Source organism: Marmota monax, unplaced genomic scaffold, assembly GCF_021218885.2.
Source record: "Marmota monax isolate L192 unplaced genomic scaffold, Marmota_monax_Labrador192_F-V1.1 WCK01_AAM20220418_F8-fsc00027, whole genome shotgun sequence".
NCBI lineage: Eukaryota > Metazoa > Chordata > Mammalia > Rodentia > Sciuridae > Marmota > Marmota monax.
Window position 1 is genome coordinate 18,031,090 of NW_026694617.1, and position 20,027 is coordinate 18,051,116.

At 36.0% G+C, this 20,027-nt stretch overlaps 2 protein-coding genes across 4 annotated transcripts in view; both read right to left on the bottom strand.

The window, feature by feature from the left end:
• The window catches only part of Hbp1 (HMG-box transcription factor 1), a 29,292-nt gene extending 27,056 nt beyond the window's left edge, over nucleotides 1-2,236 (bottom strand). The window contains exon 1 of one of the 2 annotated variants that reach the window (XM_046422372.1): nucleotides 2,185-2,236. In XM_046422372.1, coding sequence (XP_046278328.1) covers nucleotides 2,185-2,199 — 15 coding nt within the window. In that variant the 5' untranslated portion in view covers nucleotides 2,200-2,236. The remainder of the gene's footprint in view (nucleotides 1-2,184) is intronic. The other variant, XM_046422373.2, reaches the window with a different exon arrangement.
• An 8,790-nt stretch (nucleotides 2,237-11,026) lies between these two features.
• Nucleotides 11,027-20,027, bottom strand: part of Prkar2b (protein kinase cAMP-dependent type II regulatory subunit beta) — a 94,055-nt gene continuing 85,054 nt past the window's right edge. For both annotated transcript variants that reach the window (XM_046422377.2, XM_046422378.1), the window contains exons 9-11: nucleotides 14,196-14,261; nucleotides 13,932-14,070; nucleotides 11,027-11,962 (exon numbers count right to left, since the gene is read on the bottom strand). In XM_046422377.2, coding sequence (XP_046278333.1) covers nucleotides 11,829-11,962; nucleotides 13,932-14,070; nucleotides 14,196-14,261 — 339 coding nt within the window. In that variant the 3' untranslated portion in view covers nucleotides 11,027-11,828. The remainder of the gene's footprint in view (nucleotides 11,963-13,931; nucleotides 14,071-14,195; nucleotides 14,262-20,027) is intronic.

Sequence of the window (20,027 nt, forward strand, 5' to 3'; positions counted from 1 at the left end):
ATTTATTTTCCCATTTGAATAGTCCTTTTTTTAGTTAAAACACAAAAAATATTTGGTCTTGTCTCATTGACATGGTAGTAACTTCTTTTTGATAAGGTATGCCTGATATTTTCATTTCAAACAGATATAAAAGAAACCATCTTGCAATTCACTGCAGAAGAACCTTCAGGGCACAGCAGTTTATTCATTCATGAAGTACATGTCATATGCCTTCTTTTAGAGGGCACTTGGATAGGGAGGAGAGTCCAAAGAAGTTAAAATACAGTGAAGACAATTGGATGCTATCATGTTTGAATTCTGAAAAGTTCAAACCTTGACGCTGGTGAGTGAATGAATGCATTCGGAAAATTTGGGTAAAAGTACCCTTTTAACTAATTTATGCAGGACCTGGAGAAACTAACAATGGGGTATGCTTTTCAAGTAGAAAGAAAAAAGCAATTTGATTCATAAAATTAAGATGAAAAAAATTTCCTTCTATAAACTGGCTGTAGCTCAGTGGCAGGGCACTTTCCTAGCATGTGTGAGGCACTGGGTTCTGGTTCCATACAAATTATATATATATATATATATATATATATATATATATATATATATATATATATATATATATATAAAATAAATGATTAAAGAGCATTTTGCCTTATAATGGTTAAATTATACCTTCCTCAAAAGTATAAAGTAGCTCAAAAACTTGAGCGGCTTTAATTCTTTTGAAAGTACTCAAATTTCTTTGAAACTTTATCAAATATTGCCAACCCATCAAGAACTTAGTTTAATAGAAGAAACCAAACAGATCGTCCTAACACTCTTCTTAGCAAATAAACAATGGGGGGGGAAAAAAAGACCAAAACATAAGTAGTTGGTGTTAAAATTATTATTAGCTTTCAAAAGGCAATTTTAATTTCAAAACCACTGTGTTGAGTCATCGTTACTGTTATTTATTAGAAAATAAATACAAAGAACTTCGCCAGAATTGTTGGTAGGACTCCATAGCTTCTCAATAGGTAAAACTTCCTTTTTAAAAAGCCCCCTTCCGTTCTAGCGTCAGCGGCATCCTGAGTCAATAAACTTTGTGTACTGTCAGTACTTCTTTTGAAATGGACTCTAGCTGAAAACTCCCTACGAAAGACATCTAGAGAACTTAGAGCACACAGCGGAGAGTAAAATCCCCTAGACAGCAAGCAGCGTTTAAAGCTACAAAAACCCTGCTGCTGACTCCGCCAGGATTCTTTCTTGTTTTGTTTTAATCTGCCTGCGGCAGCAGCATAAATTAAAAGGCGGAGTCTGGAATCGCCTGCCAAGCCTCCTCTCTGGGTCACAAGGAGCAGCGCCTCCCAGTTCACTCCAAGTCCACCCCCACCCTCTTTCGCCATTCATAGCGCTCCCCTCCCATCCCCCCATCATGTGATCGCAGCCTGGACGCCAAGCTTGTTTTTCCCCTCCGCTCAGCCCCACCGCGCAGGCGCCTCGGAGCCCATTCATTCGAACTGCGTAACAATGAGCCCCGGGGCCCAGCGGCTACCCTAGCTTCCCACCTCCGCCTGAACCCCTCTTGGCCCAGAACAAGACCGCACTTCACTAGGGTCCTCCACCCCGGTTCTGCCCCTCACTTGTGGCTAGCCTCCGACCCTCTGCCAACAAGAAGGGAGTTGAAATCAAACTTTTCCGGGGCAACTCAGGTGCCGCGCCGACCCCTTACCCCGCCCAGGCCCGTCCGTTCTCTGCGCCGGGCCCGACCACCCACCGCGAACGCGGCCCAGACCGCGGTTTTCGCCCAGCCTCTTCCTACCCTCCGCCCCGAGACCCCAAACGCCGACACCGCGAAGCCCAGGTGAGCTCGCAGAAAACGCCGGTCCGATAGACTCGCCGCGCGCGGGCAGTAGTCTGACAGTTAATTGCCCCCACCCTAGGGGCAGCCCTGGAAAAAGAGGAACCCGGACCCGAGGTCGCCTAGCCGCCCAATCCCCTCGGGCTCCTGCCCCTCCCTTCCCCACCCCCACCCCTTCGGAACAGAAAGACAACAAACCCGCCGCAGAGTGCGGGCAGCCTAGTCGCGGGCAGCTGTGGCGGCGACACCCCCACCAGAAGCTCGTGTACTCCCTCTCAGGCTGACGACGCCTTCTCCGGCGCGCGTTACTGCTCCCGTCGCGGCTCTTACTCCTCAACCGAAACTTTCCTACTTACCAAACCCGTCGCCATTACCAAGTCTTTCAAGCTTCGTCTTCCCCCTCCCCTCAACCCCCTGGGGGTTGAGCCTTCGTGCAGCTCTTTCGCCCTCTTATTGGTCTACAAAACTGCCATTCTCTCTTTCCACTTTCCCATTGGGTGATACCGTGGTCCGTCTCGGAGGGCGGGCATGTATTGACTTTTGTGTTGTGTTTACTGGAGGAGGTGGCCTGTCAATCACTGGAGTAAGCGCTTCGGATTGGACTATTGCCGAGACTCTGGGGACCTGGGCCAAACTTTGCCCCCGACATGGATTGTGGGTTCGTAGTTTCAGCCTCATTTGTTAGCTGAGAAAACTGAAGGCGGGGGGAACCGGTTGGACTACACATCCCAGAAGTCTGTGCACAGCACAGTCTTGATAGTAAACAAGAGTCATAGGGACACGTGTATCAGCTCGTTTGTTTTGGTGTCTGAGACAAAAGGGAGGGGGCGGAGGAAGGGAGTGTTTTAAATCTTGGGCCTCTTTTCCTCTGGGCCTCCTCCTCTAGCACTCGGAGAAACTCCAGCCTTTCGCAGCACCCAGTCCAGGCCATAAGCAGCCAGAGTTGTTCGCTGCTCACAGTTTGGCAAGAGGCCAAGGTATTGTTTTAGTGCGAGGGGAAGGAGATGACTGCACAAGCGGAAGCAGGGCAGGTTCGCGAAGGACGTGGTCCCCTGGCACCAAGGGGATGATGAAGGTGATGCTGGACTGCATCGCAGTAGGAAGAACTAAATCCCTTTATTCTGAGGAGAGAAACTTGAGAAGATTCGTCAACTCTGTTCAATTCATCTAGGATTTGTTGAGGGTCAAATAAGTGCCAGGCACTCTGAGGCTGGGGATAGACAATGAAAGAGAAGTTCAGTCTACGGAATATACAAAGCTGTCGAGAGGGGTGAACGATTACATTGAAATTGAGGCAAATCGTTGTTTTCATATTGACCTGCTTGCTTGTTGTTTAAGGCCATACAGAGGAGTATGGAGTATGAGTTAAATTGATTTGAATTGTGAATTATTATCTGTAAGTTTCTCTGCTAAGTTTCTGTTAACCATTTTTCCCCTCCCAGAGACTTCCAATTGATGAAAAAAAGAAAGCTGTCTTTTCACTGGGTTTCCACTAGGAGTTCCCTTTAAGTTCTAATTCTCTGACGCACCAGAGGAGGATGGCTTCTCTGCTTTATAATTACCTTTACTTTAAAAGAGGCTCTTCATCACAGTTAGGTGCATCTAGTCTATAATTGGTATTTTTACTATTCACATTACAAAGGCATTATTAAGCTTTTTTTTCTTTGAACCTTTAGTATTTAATAATTTAAGCTATGCTTTAGGTGTTATTTAGATCAGTGGACTGTCTAGTTAAAAATTAAGTTGAGGAAAACACATTAGTAAGAAGTCTGTAAAAGCAAACTTTTGAAATTACCCTAAAATTATAGCTAATTGTTTCTTTAAAATTAAGTACATTACTTGAATTTTTAAATCAACTTGAAATCCACATAACAATCCAAACAAATCCGAACTAGCTGGTCGCCATGGCACACACGTGTAAATCCCAGCTACTCAGGAGGCTGAGGCAAGAGGATCGCAAGTTAGAGGTCAGCCTGGGCCATTTAATCAGATCCTATCTCAAAGTAATTTTTAAAAATGGGCTGGCAATATAACTCAGAGGTAGCATTCCTGACAAAAACAAAGAAATCCAAAATAACCTTTATATGTTGAAACAAGTTTTAAATTCCTTTAGGAGTCCCCATTTAAATTCTTGAAAGTATTTATAAAATATGTCTTCCCTACCATGTGATTTACTTTCTATGTTCTCAAATAGTAATCAAACATTTTTCTTAAAATAATTCAGAAGAGAAACAATAAAATGTTTATTTGTCCCCTAAGAAAAGAAGAACAGGATTTGAATTTACCTCTTTCAGAGGTAAATCTTATCAATAGAGAAACCCAAAGAAAAGAATGACCATTTTTGCTGAATGCTATATATGCTGGTTGTAGCTTCTCTTTTTTGTTTGTTTGTTTGTTTGTTTGTTTGAACAATAAAGTCGTCTTACTCCATAATTTTAAAAAATATAAATTTCAACATTTAATTTAGTGACAAAAAGAAAACCCCTGGAGTTCAGCTAATCATTTAAAATTAAGACCTGGGGTATTTATGCCTAGCTCACTTCTCCCAGTAAACTAAAAAAATATTTTCTCTGTAAAAATGAGATCTCAAAAACTTAAGCCACTGTTTTATCCCTCCTGAGCACACACTATGAGATCTGCTTTCAGCTGTTACTTTAAAAAGTTAAAATATTTGAAAATTTTTACCAAAGCCTTAATTAGTGGTGTTTTTTTTTAATTGGAGGACACCAGGATGGGAAGAATTAATTTAACTTTAGATCTAGATATTATACATTATTATAAATAATAATTTATCCTTTAATAGCACTGTAAAGCTTTACCATTCATTTTTTTAGTTCTATTTGTTGACCACTGTGCTAAATGATATGAATACAAAGATAAAAAACATATATATAAATTTTTTTCTTTTTTGTTCAAGTTTTTAAATATATGTTAAATTCAGATAGTTTAGTCACAACTTAATAAAACTATTAGAATTCTCTATACCTCTCAGTAGAAATTTGTTCATTAGACTTTCCTGGAAGCTAAGTATTTAACAGGAACATCATCATTAGTTCTTGAGTAATCAACAAAACCAGCAATCCATAAGCCAGAACAAAGATCAAAGGAAAAAACTAGTAAGATCTCCTTAGAAATTTTTACATATGTTAAGTTATATTCTTAGGCTAAAACAGATACACAAACTTTTATATCTGTCCTTTAGATGATTCCATGATAAAATTGATATTAAAAATTCAGTTTCTTTAACACCTTCTCTTGGCTAGTGTTGTCATTTTATTTTATATAAGTATCATATATATATATATATATATATGTATATATGCACATAATGTATGCTAAAATGTCAGAAAATGTCATCTCAAATCAAAATGTCTTTCCAGCAACTTATAAAATTACTTGTGATAAAGAAACATCATGTTCTAATAAATTAAAGATCATTTTCTTAAAAACAGATAAATCCTATTTAGGATTTATTTCACCTCCTATTTAGAGGTGAAATTAAGTAATTTACCATATCTGGCATACCAGTAACTACTTGGATTGACTAAGAAGTACAAGCACATGACATTTGTCTGAATATTGAGTATATCACTGTTCAAATTGCAAAAAGATAAACAAATGAAATCACCCAACAAGTACAAAATTAGGACAATAGAGCACACATTTGATCTAAAATAGTACCCAAACACTTTTTCAATAGTACCTCAGCAGATTATTTGAATTCATATATATATATCCTACTATACTTGAAAATGAGTTAATTAACTTAGTTCAAAGTGTTTAGATAAACTCAAGTTATAATGAAATGCCTGGGAGCTAATAAGTGCTGAGTAGTAGTACGTGTCTTGTTCTTAAATTCTTGATCAACTACAAGTTTCTGATTTTGAACCATAAAGCAAGACCTTTCTTCAGTGGCTGATATGTGGTATCTAACTTAATAACCATTAAGAAGAGGAGTCAATGGGAAAGCAAAGAATCAAGAATGATTGCTGGGTTTCAGGTTTAGGTAATTGAGGTATGTTGATTCCACTGCGGTAGGGAATATTGAAGAAAACAGATTCACCATCTTGGAGGAGGGGGAAAGGATGGGTTCAACTGAAGATGCTAAGCTTGCTATGAAGCAAGAAATTTGAATACAGGAGTCCTATAGGCAGCTGAATATATTCATCTGGGCTTTAAGAGATCCAAGTACACAGAAATAAATTTGGATGACTATGGAGAAGACTATCCTTTTTGGCTGCCATTGCCCTCAAAAAGTTTTTGTTAAGTTGTCCAGTTTGGTATAAATGAAAATGTGAGTATTTAGAAAAGGCAACAAGTAATTCTACTTTATCTCACTTCCAGTTTATAAAATCAAGCTCAAATGACTCATATCTTTTAATCCAAAGTTTTCTAGAATAGATAATTCCTGTTATCTCGCTTGCTTAACACAAATTCTCACATAATAATTTTCCACTTATGTCTATTTGGTGTCTTAGACTGTTTTCTATGCATTTTCTATTATTTGCTAGTCAAAAGTACCTCATATTGGGAGCAATGAAGTCTGATAAAGAACAATTAGAGTCATATGTAGTTTCCTTCCCACATTTTAATTGGTGCATTATAGTCGTGCCTAATGGTGCGATTTCTTGTTATATATTTGTATATGCACCCAATATGATGATATAATTTGGCCACAATCACTCCCCAGCACTTTCCCCTCCCATAGTTTTCATCACACTGTAGTAAAAACTTGGCATTTTTGGTATTTTTGTTTATATCTGCCTCTTCCCATATTTACATATTTCATCCTTCTCTCTCATTTACCATCTGATAACATCTTTTTTTCTGGTCCACAATAAGCAATTAATAAATGGGTGCCTACTAAACAAATAAATGAAAAGTTGCAGGTAAATAAAGCATCTTAAACTTTCTAATATACAATAATATCATATGCTGTCTTGAACACTAAGTTTGTCAAACACCTTCCATGTGCTTTAAGGTTCACTTCCTCCATATAGTCATTATAAGGTTAAGCATCTCTAATCTGAAAATCTGAAATCCTTAATACTCTGAAATTTGAAACTTTTTGAGCATCATGTTAGTATTCAAAAAGCTTCAGATTTCAAAGCACTTTGGATTTCAGATTTTCAGATCAGGGATGCTCAACGGGTATGCAAATATTTAAAAATTCACAAAACTGCAACCTGAAAACATTGGATCCCAGTCATTTCAGATGATACACAACTTGTACTATCATCTGAAAACAGTTCTCATCTTTCAGCTACATTACATAAGCACTGTTCATTTTGTGTCCCTCACAGTGCCAGTCACGTGAAGGCAAACAACATATTTATTATAGTTCAGCTCTTCCAAGTTACATAGCAAATCATAATGCTCTATAGTAATAAAATGCTGAGGTCATTCACTTAATTTTTCTGTTGAGTTTTAAAGAGAAGGTAAGAGAAAAAAAATTTACCAAAGATGTTCTCAAAATGAGCATCAGTCTGACAATATTTCACTTTTAAAAACATCATTTTTGTACACTTCATGAATATAGTCATTATATAAAGAGAAGCACACTTGTATTAAGTGTCAGCCTTGGCCTAAAAGAAGCAATGAAGTTGCAGTGTTACACAGTTGGTTCTCTTGTTGCTCAGCAAGACCTAGGTAGGTTTCCAATTAGGACAAATATGGAAAACAAGAAATTAGAAGTGACTTTATCCAAGATTTTGATTGGTCATATTTGCTGCTCATAAACTCATTCAAGGGTTCTACTTTATAAACTTTTGAAGATAAATAGAAGAAAGAATGTTTCCTATCTAGGTTGTTGCAGTAATGAGCCATGTCTGCTTTTGTTATTTCAGAGTCCATTTCCAATTCAACTTTCTCTTGCTCCTGGAAGAAAAGTCATTTTTTTTGTCTTTCTAATTGAGAGTAAAAAAAATGCCCTAATGTGCTATAAGGAAACCATTACAGTTGATGCTAACCAAATATCATTTCATGTGCATGCAGTTTGCACAGTATCAAGTTTTATATTTGGGAAAATGGCAAGATTCTGGCTATGATTAAATCAAAATGTAAGAAAACCACCTCCCCAATTGGTGGAATTTTATTTTTTTTTAATTTATACATATATTTTAGTTGTTGATAGACCTTCATTTATGTTAGGGTGTGTAAACATATATGCAGTGCTGAGAATCGAACTCAGTGCCTCACACATGCCAGGCAAGTGCAATACCACTCAGCCCCAGCCCCAGCCCCGCGTTTTATTCTTTTTTTTTTTTAATATTTATTTTTAGGTGTAGATGGACACAACACAATGCCTTTATTTTTATGTGGTGCTGAGAATTGAACTCAGGTCCCACCAGTGCTAGGTGAGCACTCTACCACTGAGCCACAATGCCAGCCCTATTCTTAAGGTATAGACCAATTATTTCATTTCATAGCATCATCACACCTTCCCACATGTAGATGATCTGTGTAACTTCAGGTTTTGAAAGGGATTTTTAAAAAACATTTTTAGTTGTAGGTGGACACAATACCTTTATTTTGTTTATTTCTATATAGTGCTGAGAATTGAACCCAGTGCCTCACATGTGCTAGGCAAGCACTCTACCACAGAGCTACAACTCCAGCCCCTTTAAAAGGATTTTTATTTACAAACTTAAGAGCATAAAAAGTTAAAAAACCACATATTGGTCAAATAAAAAGTTTTTTTCTCAAAATTATCTGAATCTGTACTGGAAATGTTATATAATTTTCTCTATATACCAGGCTCATGATTAACATTAGTTGGAAAACAGGATAAGAATTAGATATGATATCTGAATTCTTCATGAGTTCTGCTGTCAACTCACAAATTAAATCTTAGTTGAAATCACTGATTCTTTGTGGTAAATTGAACTGATTTAAACTCACATGGTTATTGTTGGGCACACAAGTCCTCTGCAAATAATGGTTATACTTTGCTGCTTGGATTTTCATAAATCATTGCACTTGTAAGACTTTTTTAATACCTGTGAAGATGAACAACTATTTATTTTCAGTTGCTCAGCCAGTCTTGCTGCCTTAGAAATATCCTGGAACAGGTGAGGTTGTCTCAACTCCTATTCCAATTTCTTCCTTTTTGTCAAAATTCTTTGGTATTCAACATCAGCGTGTATGTCACACTTTTAATTTTAGAATCCAACATTCCTTACAACTGTTAAATTTTTATTTAGATATTAGAATCCCCTTTTTAGCTATTTAACAAAGCCTTGGCTTAATCCAGATGTAATACCTCTAAGCGTAAGTATTAAGAATGCTGAAGGTCATCTAATCCTTATAAGAAATATAAGATTTCTTAAGAAGAGAAATATTTCAGAAATTTAAAAGATGCTTTAGAAAGGAACTCAGCACCTTAATCTTATAGTTTTTAATGTCCTTGTTTCATACCCTGCTTCTTTAGAAGCATTTTGAACACTTTAAGTTGTCTTCTAGCTTATAATAGTAACCCAAATATATTCACCCAACTTGTTTTTTGTAGAATATATATATGTACAAAGCCTTAATTCATATTGATACGCAGGAAATACACATAACCTTTTAAAAACAAGGAGAAGCATCTTTGTTCTTCAGGAAGAATTCCTAACCCCTTCCCAAGCCATACATGATGTGTCAGGAAGCTCCATCCTTGCATGAAAACTTCCAAGGAATTCCTATAACTTGCAAATATATGCAAGAGTCCTGGTAAGGACTCTTGGATAGTGACTAAAAAGTGACAACCACAAGTCAAACTTGAGCTGTTTTACTTAGATAATTTACACATAAATTCTCTAGTTAGCCTATTTTATTTGGTTATTCTAGCACCAAGGTTTTTGCTCGTTTTAGGTGGTTTTTTTTGTTTGATGCAGTACTGGGAATTGAACCCAAGGGTCTCACACATGCTAGGCAAGCACTCTACCACTGAACTACATTACTAGCCCTATTTGGTTACCTGAAAGTCCAAATTAACATAACCACCGTTATTTCACATATAACTACTGCCATTAAAAAAACATACTTTCTTGCGGAGTTATACCTTGGGGCTCATTTGCATTCACATGCCACATGTCTATCATGTTTTTCATCACATTTATGCTGCAAGTCATATTAAGTATTAAAAACAGTAATTCACATATTTTATTATAAAAGTGTGCTTTATTATAAGGAAAATTTAAATATAACCAACAATACTGAAAATAACATAACTGGCATTTATAGCCTTGGTCAAAGTTCTTTATTAAACAGGCATTATTTACTGTTCCATGAATAGTTAACAATCAGCTTATTCGACAAAAGAGATAAATGGAAAAAGTGAATAAAGAATACAGAATGATGAACCAGAAATTTTCTTTTTTTGCTTGTTTAACAGACATGGCTTTTAAAATAAAGTCTTAAATAGACAACAAGTCATCTTCATATAGCAAGCTCCCTTTCCCTACAAGGTTTTGCAAAAGTGTTAAAACAATATTCTGAAATGTGGCTGATGTTATAAGTTACATACTTTAACTTCTTATATATACATTATCCAATTAAAATTCTTACCATGTTTTCATATACAAGTAGGACCATAAACATCCTCTAGTAGGACAATAGCCCCACAATAATTTTACCCATGTAGGTATATATTCTTTTGATACATGTTTCCCAAAATGTGAATACTGGTTAGAGTTAATGTTTTTAGACACTGGATCATGGAACCTAAAAATAATATAAGATTATATTGCTTTGGTTGAATATAATTAGGTTTTATATGTCAGAATAAAAGCATATCAGTGATCAATGAAAATCTGGTAAGTTTATGAGTAGACATTAACACAAATGGCAAGGCCTGATGTTATATATGGTATGAACAAAAACTCCTTTTTTGTTATATGTGGTTTTGCTTACAAATTTTATACCTACTAAGAGAGGTTTTAAGGGAAAAAAAAGGCAAACCTCACTGGCTGCCGATCAATACGATTGTGTGTTGTCAACCATCACAAGGAAGAACAGAAATGTGTGAAGGCAGATATATGCAAAGGACCATATCGTGTAGGTCAAGTGAAGAAGAAAGAAATGTACTGTGGGCATGTATATAAGGTTCTCAACATATTTTTGGTATAGGACTAAGGTTTTTCTTTTAATTATAAGATCTTAGGCTTTTAGAAGATAAAAGTCAGATTTAACAAGTTTAAATAGCTTTTTTTTAAAAAAAAAAACAAAAAACTTTGTGACACATCAAAATCAAACTCTTTAAAGTAAAAAATACAGGAAGTTGCAAAATGAAAAAGGGAAACAAAGATACATGTTAGATGAGGGAAAACTGCATTAATGATTGCTCACCTTAGAAAGACTCTTTTCCCTATTATAATAACTAAATTGCCATTCCTTAAAACCACTGGAATATGTAGGTTACTGACATTATGCCAAAGAAGTCAAAATGTATTTTATTGCAAAAATATATAGTTTTAAAATTGCATATGATGTTTTATACCATTTCACCAATAGGCCAAGGCCAACACATAACTTATCAAGCCAAAAAAAATTTAAAGTGAAAATGATTAAATTTTACTGTATAATGAGTTATAAAAAGAATGTGATGCCATGCTGGTTGCATGATTCATTGCCAAGTTCTCTCTTACAGGGGCATAGTCACTAACTTGATATCAATCTGAATAAATCAAACACATTGCCTATGATAGTATCTTTTAATTATCTTCTCAAACATGGATACTTTCAATATATTACAATCATTATAATAAAACTTTAAGTCAAATAATTTTGAGGAGTAGAAAGTCATTTTATCAATGTTGTTTTAATGAACTACTAATTAGAAAGTGATGTTAAAGCCTATTGACTATTAAATCACTACTATTTACCAATACATTGTAAATGTAAAAAAAGGAAAAACCTGAAATCACAGAAAATGCTTGGCATCTACACAAACACATTCTCAGTGGACTAACCACTACTGTGTAATTTTGTCACTATAGGTCTTCTTGCTTCATACTTTGCTTCATGCAGTGGGTTCAACAATATCCATGTTTGTTCCAAACAGGGCAACTAATTGTTCTTCATAGGTGGCGATGTTCCTTTTCATTATTTCCATGCAAGGTCCCAGAAGCCTTTCAAATGCTTGCACGTCCATGGCTAAGAAAAGAAAAGAAAAAATGAAAAACAACACTCTTTGCAAAGCTGTGGAATTTCCAAGTTGATATAATATCCATTCCATTATTCTATTCCATTATATTGCAACTGTGAATGATACAAGTGTAAGTGTTAAGCAATACTGTCAAATGAAGAAAAACCATGAAGATTAAAATTCTGTTTCAAAAAGGAAGCAGCCAGGGTCCTCTCTAGCTACACTGTTGGATTTCTCAGCAGATAATATGCAATGCTAGGTTGGTGTGAGGTTTCTGGTCTAGGCCAGGAAAACAATGAGAGAGTGTCATGGGAGGCCCTGCAATTTTAAAAAATGTTGATGTTGCTACCTTAGTAATATGAACACCTTCAAAAGTGGCAAAGGAATACTTCCTAGTCTTGTCTAAGGGTTTACAATGCCATGTTGTGAAGAACAAAAGTTACCTAAGTTTTTACTCTTATACCATTGTCTATATAATCCAAAATGGCAGCCAACATAATGCTTTTGTTTACTTCTATAAATATATCCTATATCACTTTTCTTGCCTGTCTCATGCACTTTAGAGCTGAATTTACAATAAACAGATGAAAAATATCATACTTTCCATCACAGAAATACAAATTAAAATGTCTTTGCCTTTCAAATTTGAAAAAGTAAAAAAGGCAGAGTTTATAAGAATGGGGTGAATGCAATGCTAGTAGCATATAAATTAGTAAAACTAAAAGTGATCTATATCAAGCCATTTTTTAAAGAACACTTCTGAGAATAATTTCTTAGGAAAATTTCTAGATATGGAAAAGCCATCTATGTACACACATATACACAAAAACTTAGAGCTAAAACCCATAAAATATTTGCCAGTAAGGAGTGACTGAATGATTTATCATGTATATATTTACCTAACTGAATGCTAAGATTTGATGTAATGATAAAATTCCCAAGCTATAATGGATGAACAAAGCAGTTTACAAAATTGTTTTTAAACAGAAACCCCATGCAAATAAAAAGATAAAAAAAGAATTATAATAATAGAAATCACTGAGTGGTGATGGTATAGTGGGTGATTCTGTGATTATTACTTTTCCCTGCATTTCTGATAATACTCAGATTTTTTTAAATAAAAAATTAAAAGAATTTCACTCATATCACCTTTACTCTTACTAATAGCTCTACTCTGCAAAATTGCCTGTGTCTACTTGTCTTCTCTTTCATCCAATATATTACCTGATTAATATACTTATTTAAAGCTTTTTAAAAAGTTCCTCTCTAAGAAGTTAATTCTGTAGAGCCCTGCAAATCTTAAAAACACAGAAACTAACTTTATCCTATTGAACTGTGGATAAAGAGCACAGAGAGGCTAATTACTGTGGAATCAATTTTCTAAAGTGCCATCTTTGTTGCTGCTTCCTGAATTATATTTTCCTATTACTATGGTAATTGATTTCTCAGATATAAAACCTCAGATACATACAAACATCTTCCAGCTGAGGATGGTATTTCTGCCAAGATCCTCTGATAGAAGAAAGGAATAAACAGCTGAACAACAGAATGTTGATACACTTTGATAAACCTAAACTCTGGCATCCCTGTGCTTCGATGAGTATGTGTTTTCACAGATATTCCAACTTACCTTGCAGAGCCTAATAATGAACTTTACAAAATTATTATTTTAGCTTTTTCTCCTAAAGAACATAGCATATGTTATTTGATGGGTTAGATGTAAAACTTGGCACTTGCAAGTTTTTCTTTCAATGATTAAAATAAGGTGTTTTTTCATACATACACAAAAGAATGAAATATATTTACATGTGAAAATTTTCAAAGAAAAAAAAATGGCTTCCATAAATTGATTTTACAATGCAGTGCTAACTCTTACATTTTGTGGGGACCCCACAACATTTTTGAACCAAATGATTTAAACAACATGAATACATAAAATGCAGACATAATTTCAATGCTCACTATTGTGATTCCTACCTAAGCATTTGACAGTCCCAATGGCGTGTGCAGAAGCTGCTCGAGGTTTGTTAGTTACCAGGGCGAGCTCTCCAAAGTACTGCCCCCGAGAACATCGAGCGATCTCTACTGCACCATTCTCTTCCACTTCTGATTTACCCTGACAAGGAATTAAAAATATTAACTTTTGATCAGCTTATGAAAATAAAACTTAAACTTAGGCTCAGTATCAAAAAGAAAACATGTTCCTTGCTAATACGTGAATTTTTAGGACAGAATATTTACCTTTCTTTTCATAGTAATTTTCACTTCTCCAGATTCTACAATGAAAAAGGAATCAGCCAAATCTCCCTATCAGAATAAAACAAAAAGAGGATGAAAATGCAAATTTGACGATTCTGAAATCATACCCGTGAAATCAATCCAATCCCAGTATATAGCTATTTGCCTGAAAAGTGAAACTCCCCAGGAACCGGCCATTTCATTTTCTAAATCAAGAGGTTATAATTGATAATTATATAGTAACAGTTTCCTTTGTAAAGCTATTTGAAAGAACATACTCTCTACCACAGCATTTCTGCTAACAGCTAAGAAAATATGGCAAATAACAGGTAAGAGTCTCCTCCAAATTTCAGCCTGGAAAACAGCATACAGAGTTAGAAATGGCAACACTGCTGCATGTCCCACCTGCAGCATCCCCTCACTCTACAGGAATATGTCAGCTCATCTTGTGATCATTGGGAAGTGCTAGGATGTGCACCGTGCCCTCCTATTTCTCCTGGCAGAAATAAAGCAGACAGTACCTAAAGCACCCAGGTGCATTAGGAAGCAGTCCCTATGGCTTTTGTGTTTTTACAGCAGTTAAGGACCGTGCTGAGATGCCAGTCTACTGACATTGAGGTTTTGAAAAGACTACTAAAATTCTAAAAAGTGATGCTGTTTCTCATTACATACACATTTTTTCTTGTTTCTGTTTCTGAATCAACAGTGTCTTAATTTCTAATGACACTTTCTGAGTAAAACAGAACACTATGTAAAATAATATTTTATTTTTTACTTAGCTTTTCAAAGTGACCCTAGGGAAACAGGTATTTAAAATAAAATGTTGAATCTATATTTCTATAATGTAGTACATATATATATTATATATAATGTCTATAAATGCTTATATAGTTATTTAAACTCTAAGTATAGCATATCTCCTGCCCCCCCTTGTTTTGCGCTTGGGATTGAATTCAAGACCTTGTGCATGCTAAGCACACACTCTACCTGAGCTACACCCTAATTTTTAAGTGTTATGAATAACAGGTCTCTTGATTGCTGTGTAAATATGCTCCAAATGTATGTGGTGAAACTGATGAAATCTGAATAAACTCTGGATTATGCCAATGGCAATCTCCTGTTTTGATATTGTACAATAATGATGCAAGATGCATTGGGAAAAAATAGGTGAAGAGTACATGGGACCTCTCAGTGCTATTTTTCTAACTTCTTGTGAATATTTCAAAATAAACTAAAAAAGGAGCATGTAAGGTGCTGGCTCAGTGGTAGAATTTGTGCTTAGCATGAACAAATTCAGTCCCTATCACCAAAAAAATATATACAAATAAATAAAATAAAAATAAGCATTTTAAAAATGCCCTATATTTTAATTACCAATTTACATAGCTGAAACTTAGTCTTGTTCTCCAATTTGACTCCACTTCTTCCCAATCCTTAACTGTGTAATCTGCATAGTGTGTGTATACCCACACACAGATTTTGAGAGATTCACTTATTTGCCTTATAAACAATGATATTCTTCCTCAGTCTCGGACCTAGAACCTTGTTTCACATTTAAAGGAAGAGACAATAATTCAGATAAAGAGCACAGTGCTGTATAGTGCAATGAATCAAAAAGGCCACTTAAATCATTTGCTCAATGCTTCAGAAATGTAACTAAGAAATAAGGCAACACTGTAAGTATGTTTTACCTATGAACTTAAACTGTCTTCATAAATCCTGCTTTTTAGTAGCCCTAGCAAAGTGAAGTATGCAATGCTATTGGTTCCAACCAGGATCTTAGAAAAGCACTAGGGGTTAAAGAACGTGTTTATTTAAACATTTAGTGCTTGGAAGCCAGTACAGATTATGGTGCAATGTGTCCCCTTCTTGGTGACTGTTATCTAAAAGCAGCTGCAGGAGGTTTCATCATGAACTGGATCATGTAAAACTCCACAATATCTCCCAAAGGACTTCTGGGTTCTTACTAATCTCAGGGAGCACTCACCTTTTCCTCTTATAAATTTAATCTTATTCCCTATATGCATGTGAAATTTCATGTCACACATTATAAAACTGCAGAAAGCCATTTGACAGTTTAATACATATTCATTAAAGGATACAAGATGGTGGGCTAGAGGAAAGCTGCATTCCTAGTTGCTCTGAAGCTTGGGTTTCAAGCGGCAGGAGTACTGCTTCTCAGTGAGTAAGTGAACAACATTGGACAGTCAGAGTGTCTTAGAGACTTAGAAATTTGAGTACCTTTGGACTGGGGCTGGGGCTCAGTGGCAGAGTGCTTGCCTTGCATGTGTAAAACCCTGGGTTCAATCCTCAGCACCACATAACAATAAATAAATAAAGTCACTGTGTCCAACTATAAATAAATAAATAAGAATTTGAGTGACTTAAAGAAGAAAGACTATACTAGAGCCAAACTAGCTGTGTCAGTGTTGGTTCAACACAGAAGGAGGAGTAACACAGAAACACAATGGATAGCTTTAGTACGGAAAAACCTGACATCAGAAAAGTAGCCTGCCCTTAGCTGATCTAGGGACTGCACTGTACACTGGTGCTTGGAAAGTGCCCCATGTGCCGAGAGCTGAGGGGGGAGCCATCTTGATGTGGCCACGCTGAGACTGCTGCTGCTGCAGGAGCTGGGAGATCTGGACAAAGTTGACTACACTGTCCTGGCAAGCACCTTCCCCATAGCCTAGGGTTTGCCTATCAGATTGGGAGCAAAACAAAGAGATTGTTTTACCCTGGGGGGCTTTTACCCAACTCGCTTCCCCCTTTGAGTCTGTAGGCTCATGTGAACAACTGAAGCAGTCAGGAATCTGAACAGGTAGTGTGAATACACCCAGGGACTACGCCTAGGAAGCCCGGAAAGACTGGGTGAACAACAGAGGGGGTGAAGGTCTGACTCCCCCAGTCCATGAGTAGAATCCTTGAGAGGCTCACTAGATCCCGACTCCCAGCTGTGATCAGCAACTGCCAGGCCCCATGGGTGTGTTGATCTAATTTCTCCAGATTAGTCACCACCCAACAAAGCCCCTGAGTCCTAGACCTAAACTAAGCCCCACCTGCAGGAACTCCACTCACAGAACTCTGCAGTGGCCCCACCCTGGGAGTACTCCTATCTGGTCTGTACAGACAAATCTCCCAGCGACAGTACTTCCTATCCCATCCTACCTCATTCTAGGGAGAAGAGAAACAGAATTATTTGAGCCAGCTTCAGTCTTAAGCAAATCCAAGTGGCAGCTTGTTGAGAACACAAAACGAAGGATTTAACAACCCCCAGCCCTTGTTCTCACTCGCAGAACACAACCCAAGATAGACAGTATCCATCTGTTCTTAGTTGACTACTTTGACCTCGTCAGTGGAAATGATTAAGTTTTCATTGATAATCTTTTTTTGTTTTGTTTTGTGTTTGCTGTGTTGATTGGTTCATGGATACATATACATATTTGTTTCTTTTTTGTTCACTTATAGCATTTAAAAATTTTTTAAATTTTATTTTTAAAATTTTCCTTTGCTTTGTCTTTTGAGGTTTATGTTTTTTGATTAGTATATTTTGATTTGGTTTTGTATTGTTTTTCATTTGTGTATTTCTTGTTTCTCTTTTCTGCTAACAGCCAAATTCTATTATTATTTTTAATTCTCCCTTTATTATTTCTATTTTTCTCCTTATAACAATCACATGCTACATCTCTAATGCATTAATTTTTTGAAATTATGAGCTCTTTTCTATCCCTATCACATCTTCTTTTATCTAAATTAATTGTATTTTTACCTTTTTTTGGTACTAGGGATTGAACTCAGGGGCACTCAACCACTGAGTCACATCCCCAGCCCTATTTTGTATTGTATTTACAGACAGGGTCTCACTGAGTTGCTTAGTGCCTCACTTTCGCTGAGGCTAGCTTTGAACTCGAGATCCTCCTGTCTCTACCTCCCAAGCTGCTGGTATTATAGACATATTTTTTACCACCTTTAAGCTTATAGAACTCTTGCCCTAGTTATTAATGCTGTTTCAGTTATTGTGTATGACATATTTGACACCCGTTGTTTACCTTAATAGCAAACATAGTTCAGGGTTACTTACTATTTTTGCTGTTGGCAATTGCTGACCCTACCATTTCTGGTTTTTGTAGCAATTAACATTGTAGTTGTCATAGTAGGAACCAAGTATTTAGCTTAATGCTGTATATTCTTTGTATTGGTTGTTGCTATTGTTTGAATTCCTCCTTTCTTTGAGGTGCTGGGAACCTTTAGGGGCACTACAGGTTCACAGGACAGAAACTCTGCTGTTAAACTAAACTTAACCAAAAGATACCACACCTTGCTCCAAGCACAAATTAATGACACTCGATCTTCAGCTATACTTTAATACAAAGAATAGAAGAGACAAAAAACCAGACTCACAACCAGGCCCCAAGTAGAAAACTGAGGGACATCCATTACTATAGCAAAACCAGAAAGAAATAACACAAATGATGTGGACACCTATAAGGGGGGTCTTAATCAGGATCACTCTAGGACACTTTGGCAAACGAAGACTTGTGCCCTAAAAAGGTCTATACATAATAATGGAAGAGAAATCCCTTCCAAAAGATGCAAAAGAGGTTTAAAACCCAACAAATGAATACAAGAAATATGAAAAAGCAAGTTAACAGTACCTCCTAAAGTTCATAATTCACCAGCAAACAACCCCCAAAATATTGAATGAAGGAAATATCAGACAAGGATTTCAAAAAAAATCATTATAAAAATATTCAATGAATTCCAAGAAAATGTAGAAAAAAACAACTGAATGAATTAAAGAAGTCAGTATAGAATATAAAGAAATTCAGTAAAGAGACAGAAATGTAAAAAAAGAACCAAACAGAAATCTTGGAAATGAAAAACACAATAAATCAAATAAAATATTCACTTGAAAGTCTCTCTAATAGAATAGGCCATGCTGAAGACAGGATCTCAGCACTGTAAGACAAAGTGGCCAGCCTTACTCATTCAGACAGTATTAAAGAAAAAGAAAATTAACCATGATCAAAACACAAAAACTCTGGGACAACATGAAGAGACCAAATTTAAGAGTCATTGGATTTGAAGAGGGATGTGAAATATGACCTAATGGAATGGATAAACTCTTCAGGGAAATAAGAGAAAATTTTCCAAACCTTCAGAATGAGATGGACATCCAGATACAGGAGGCATTCAGAACCCCAAGTAGACAAGATCAAAAAAGAACCTCTCCGTAACACTTTATAATTAAAATGCCTAACATACAGAACAAGGATATAATTTTAAAAGCCTCAAGAGAAAAACATCAAGTCACATTTAGAGGCAAGCCAATTAGAATTACTTCTGATTTCTCAGCACAAACTCTACAAGCCAGGAGGGCTTAGAATAATCTGTTCAAAGTCCTGAAAGAAAATAACTGTTAACTAAGACTACTATATCCAGCCAAATTATCATTCAAAATTGAATATGAAATAAAAACCTTCCAAGATAAGCATAAACTAAAAGAATTCATGACTACTAAACAGATATTACTTAAAGAAATACTGCACACAGAAGATATTAAAAAACTTCAAAGCTCACAAGAGAACAAATTTCATTTGAAGAATAGCTAAGCAAATGAGAAACAGGACCAAATTAAAGATTATCAATATTCAAAATGACAGGAATTAATAAACAACATTGAATGTAAATGCTTTCAACTCTCCAACTAAAAGACATAGGCTGGCAAAGTGAATTAAAAAGACCAACATATATGTTATTTGCAAGTAACAGGCAAAGAAAACCACAGGCTAAAAGTGCAAAGATGGAAATTGATATACCATGCAAATGGAACCA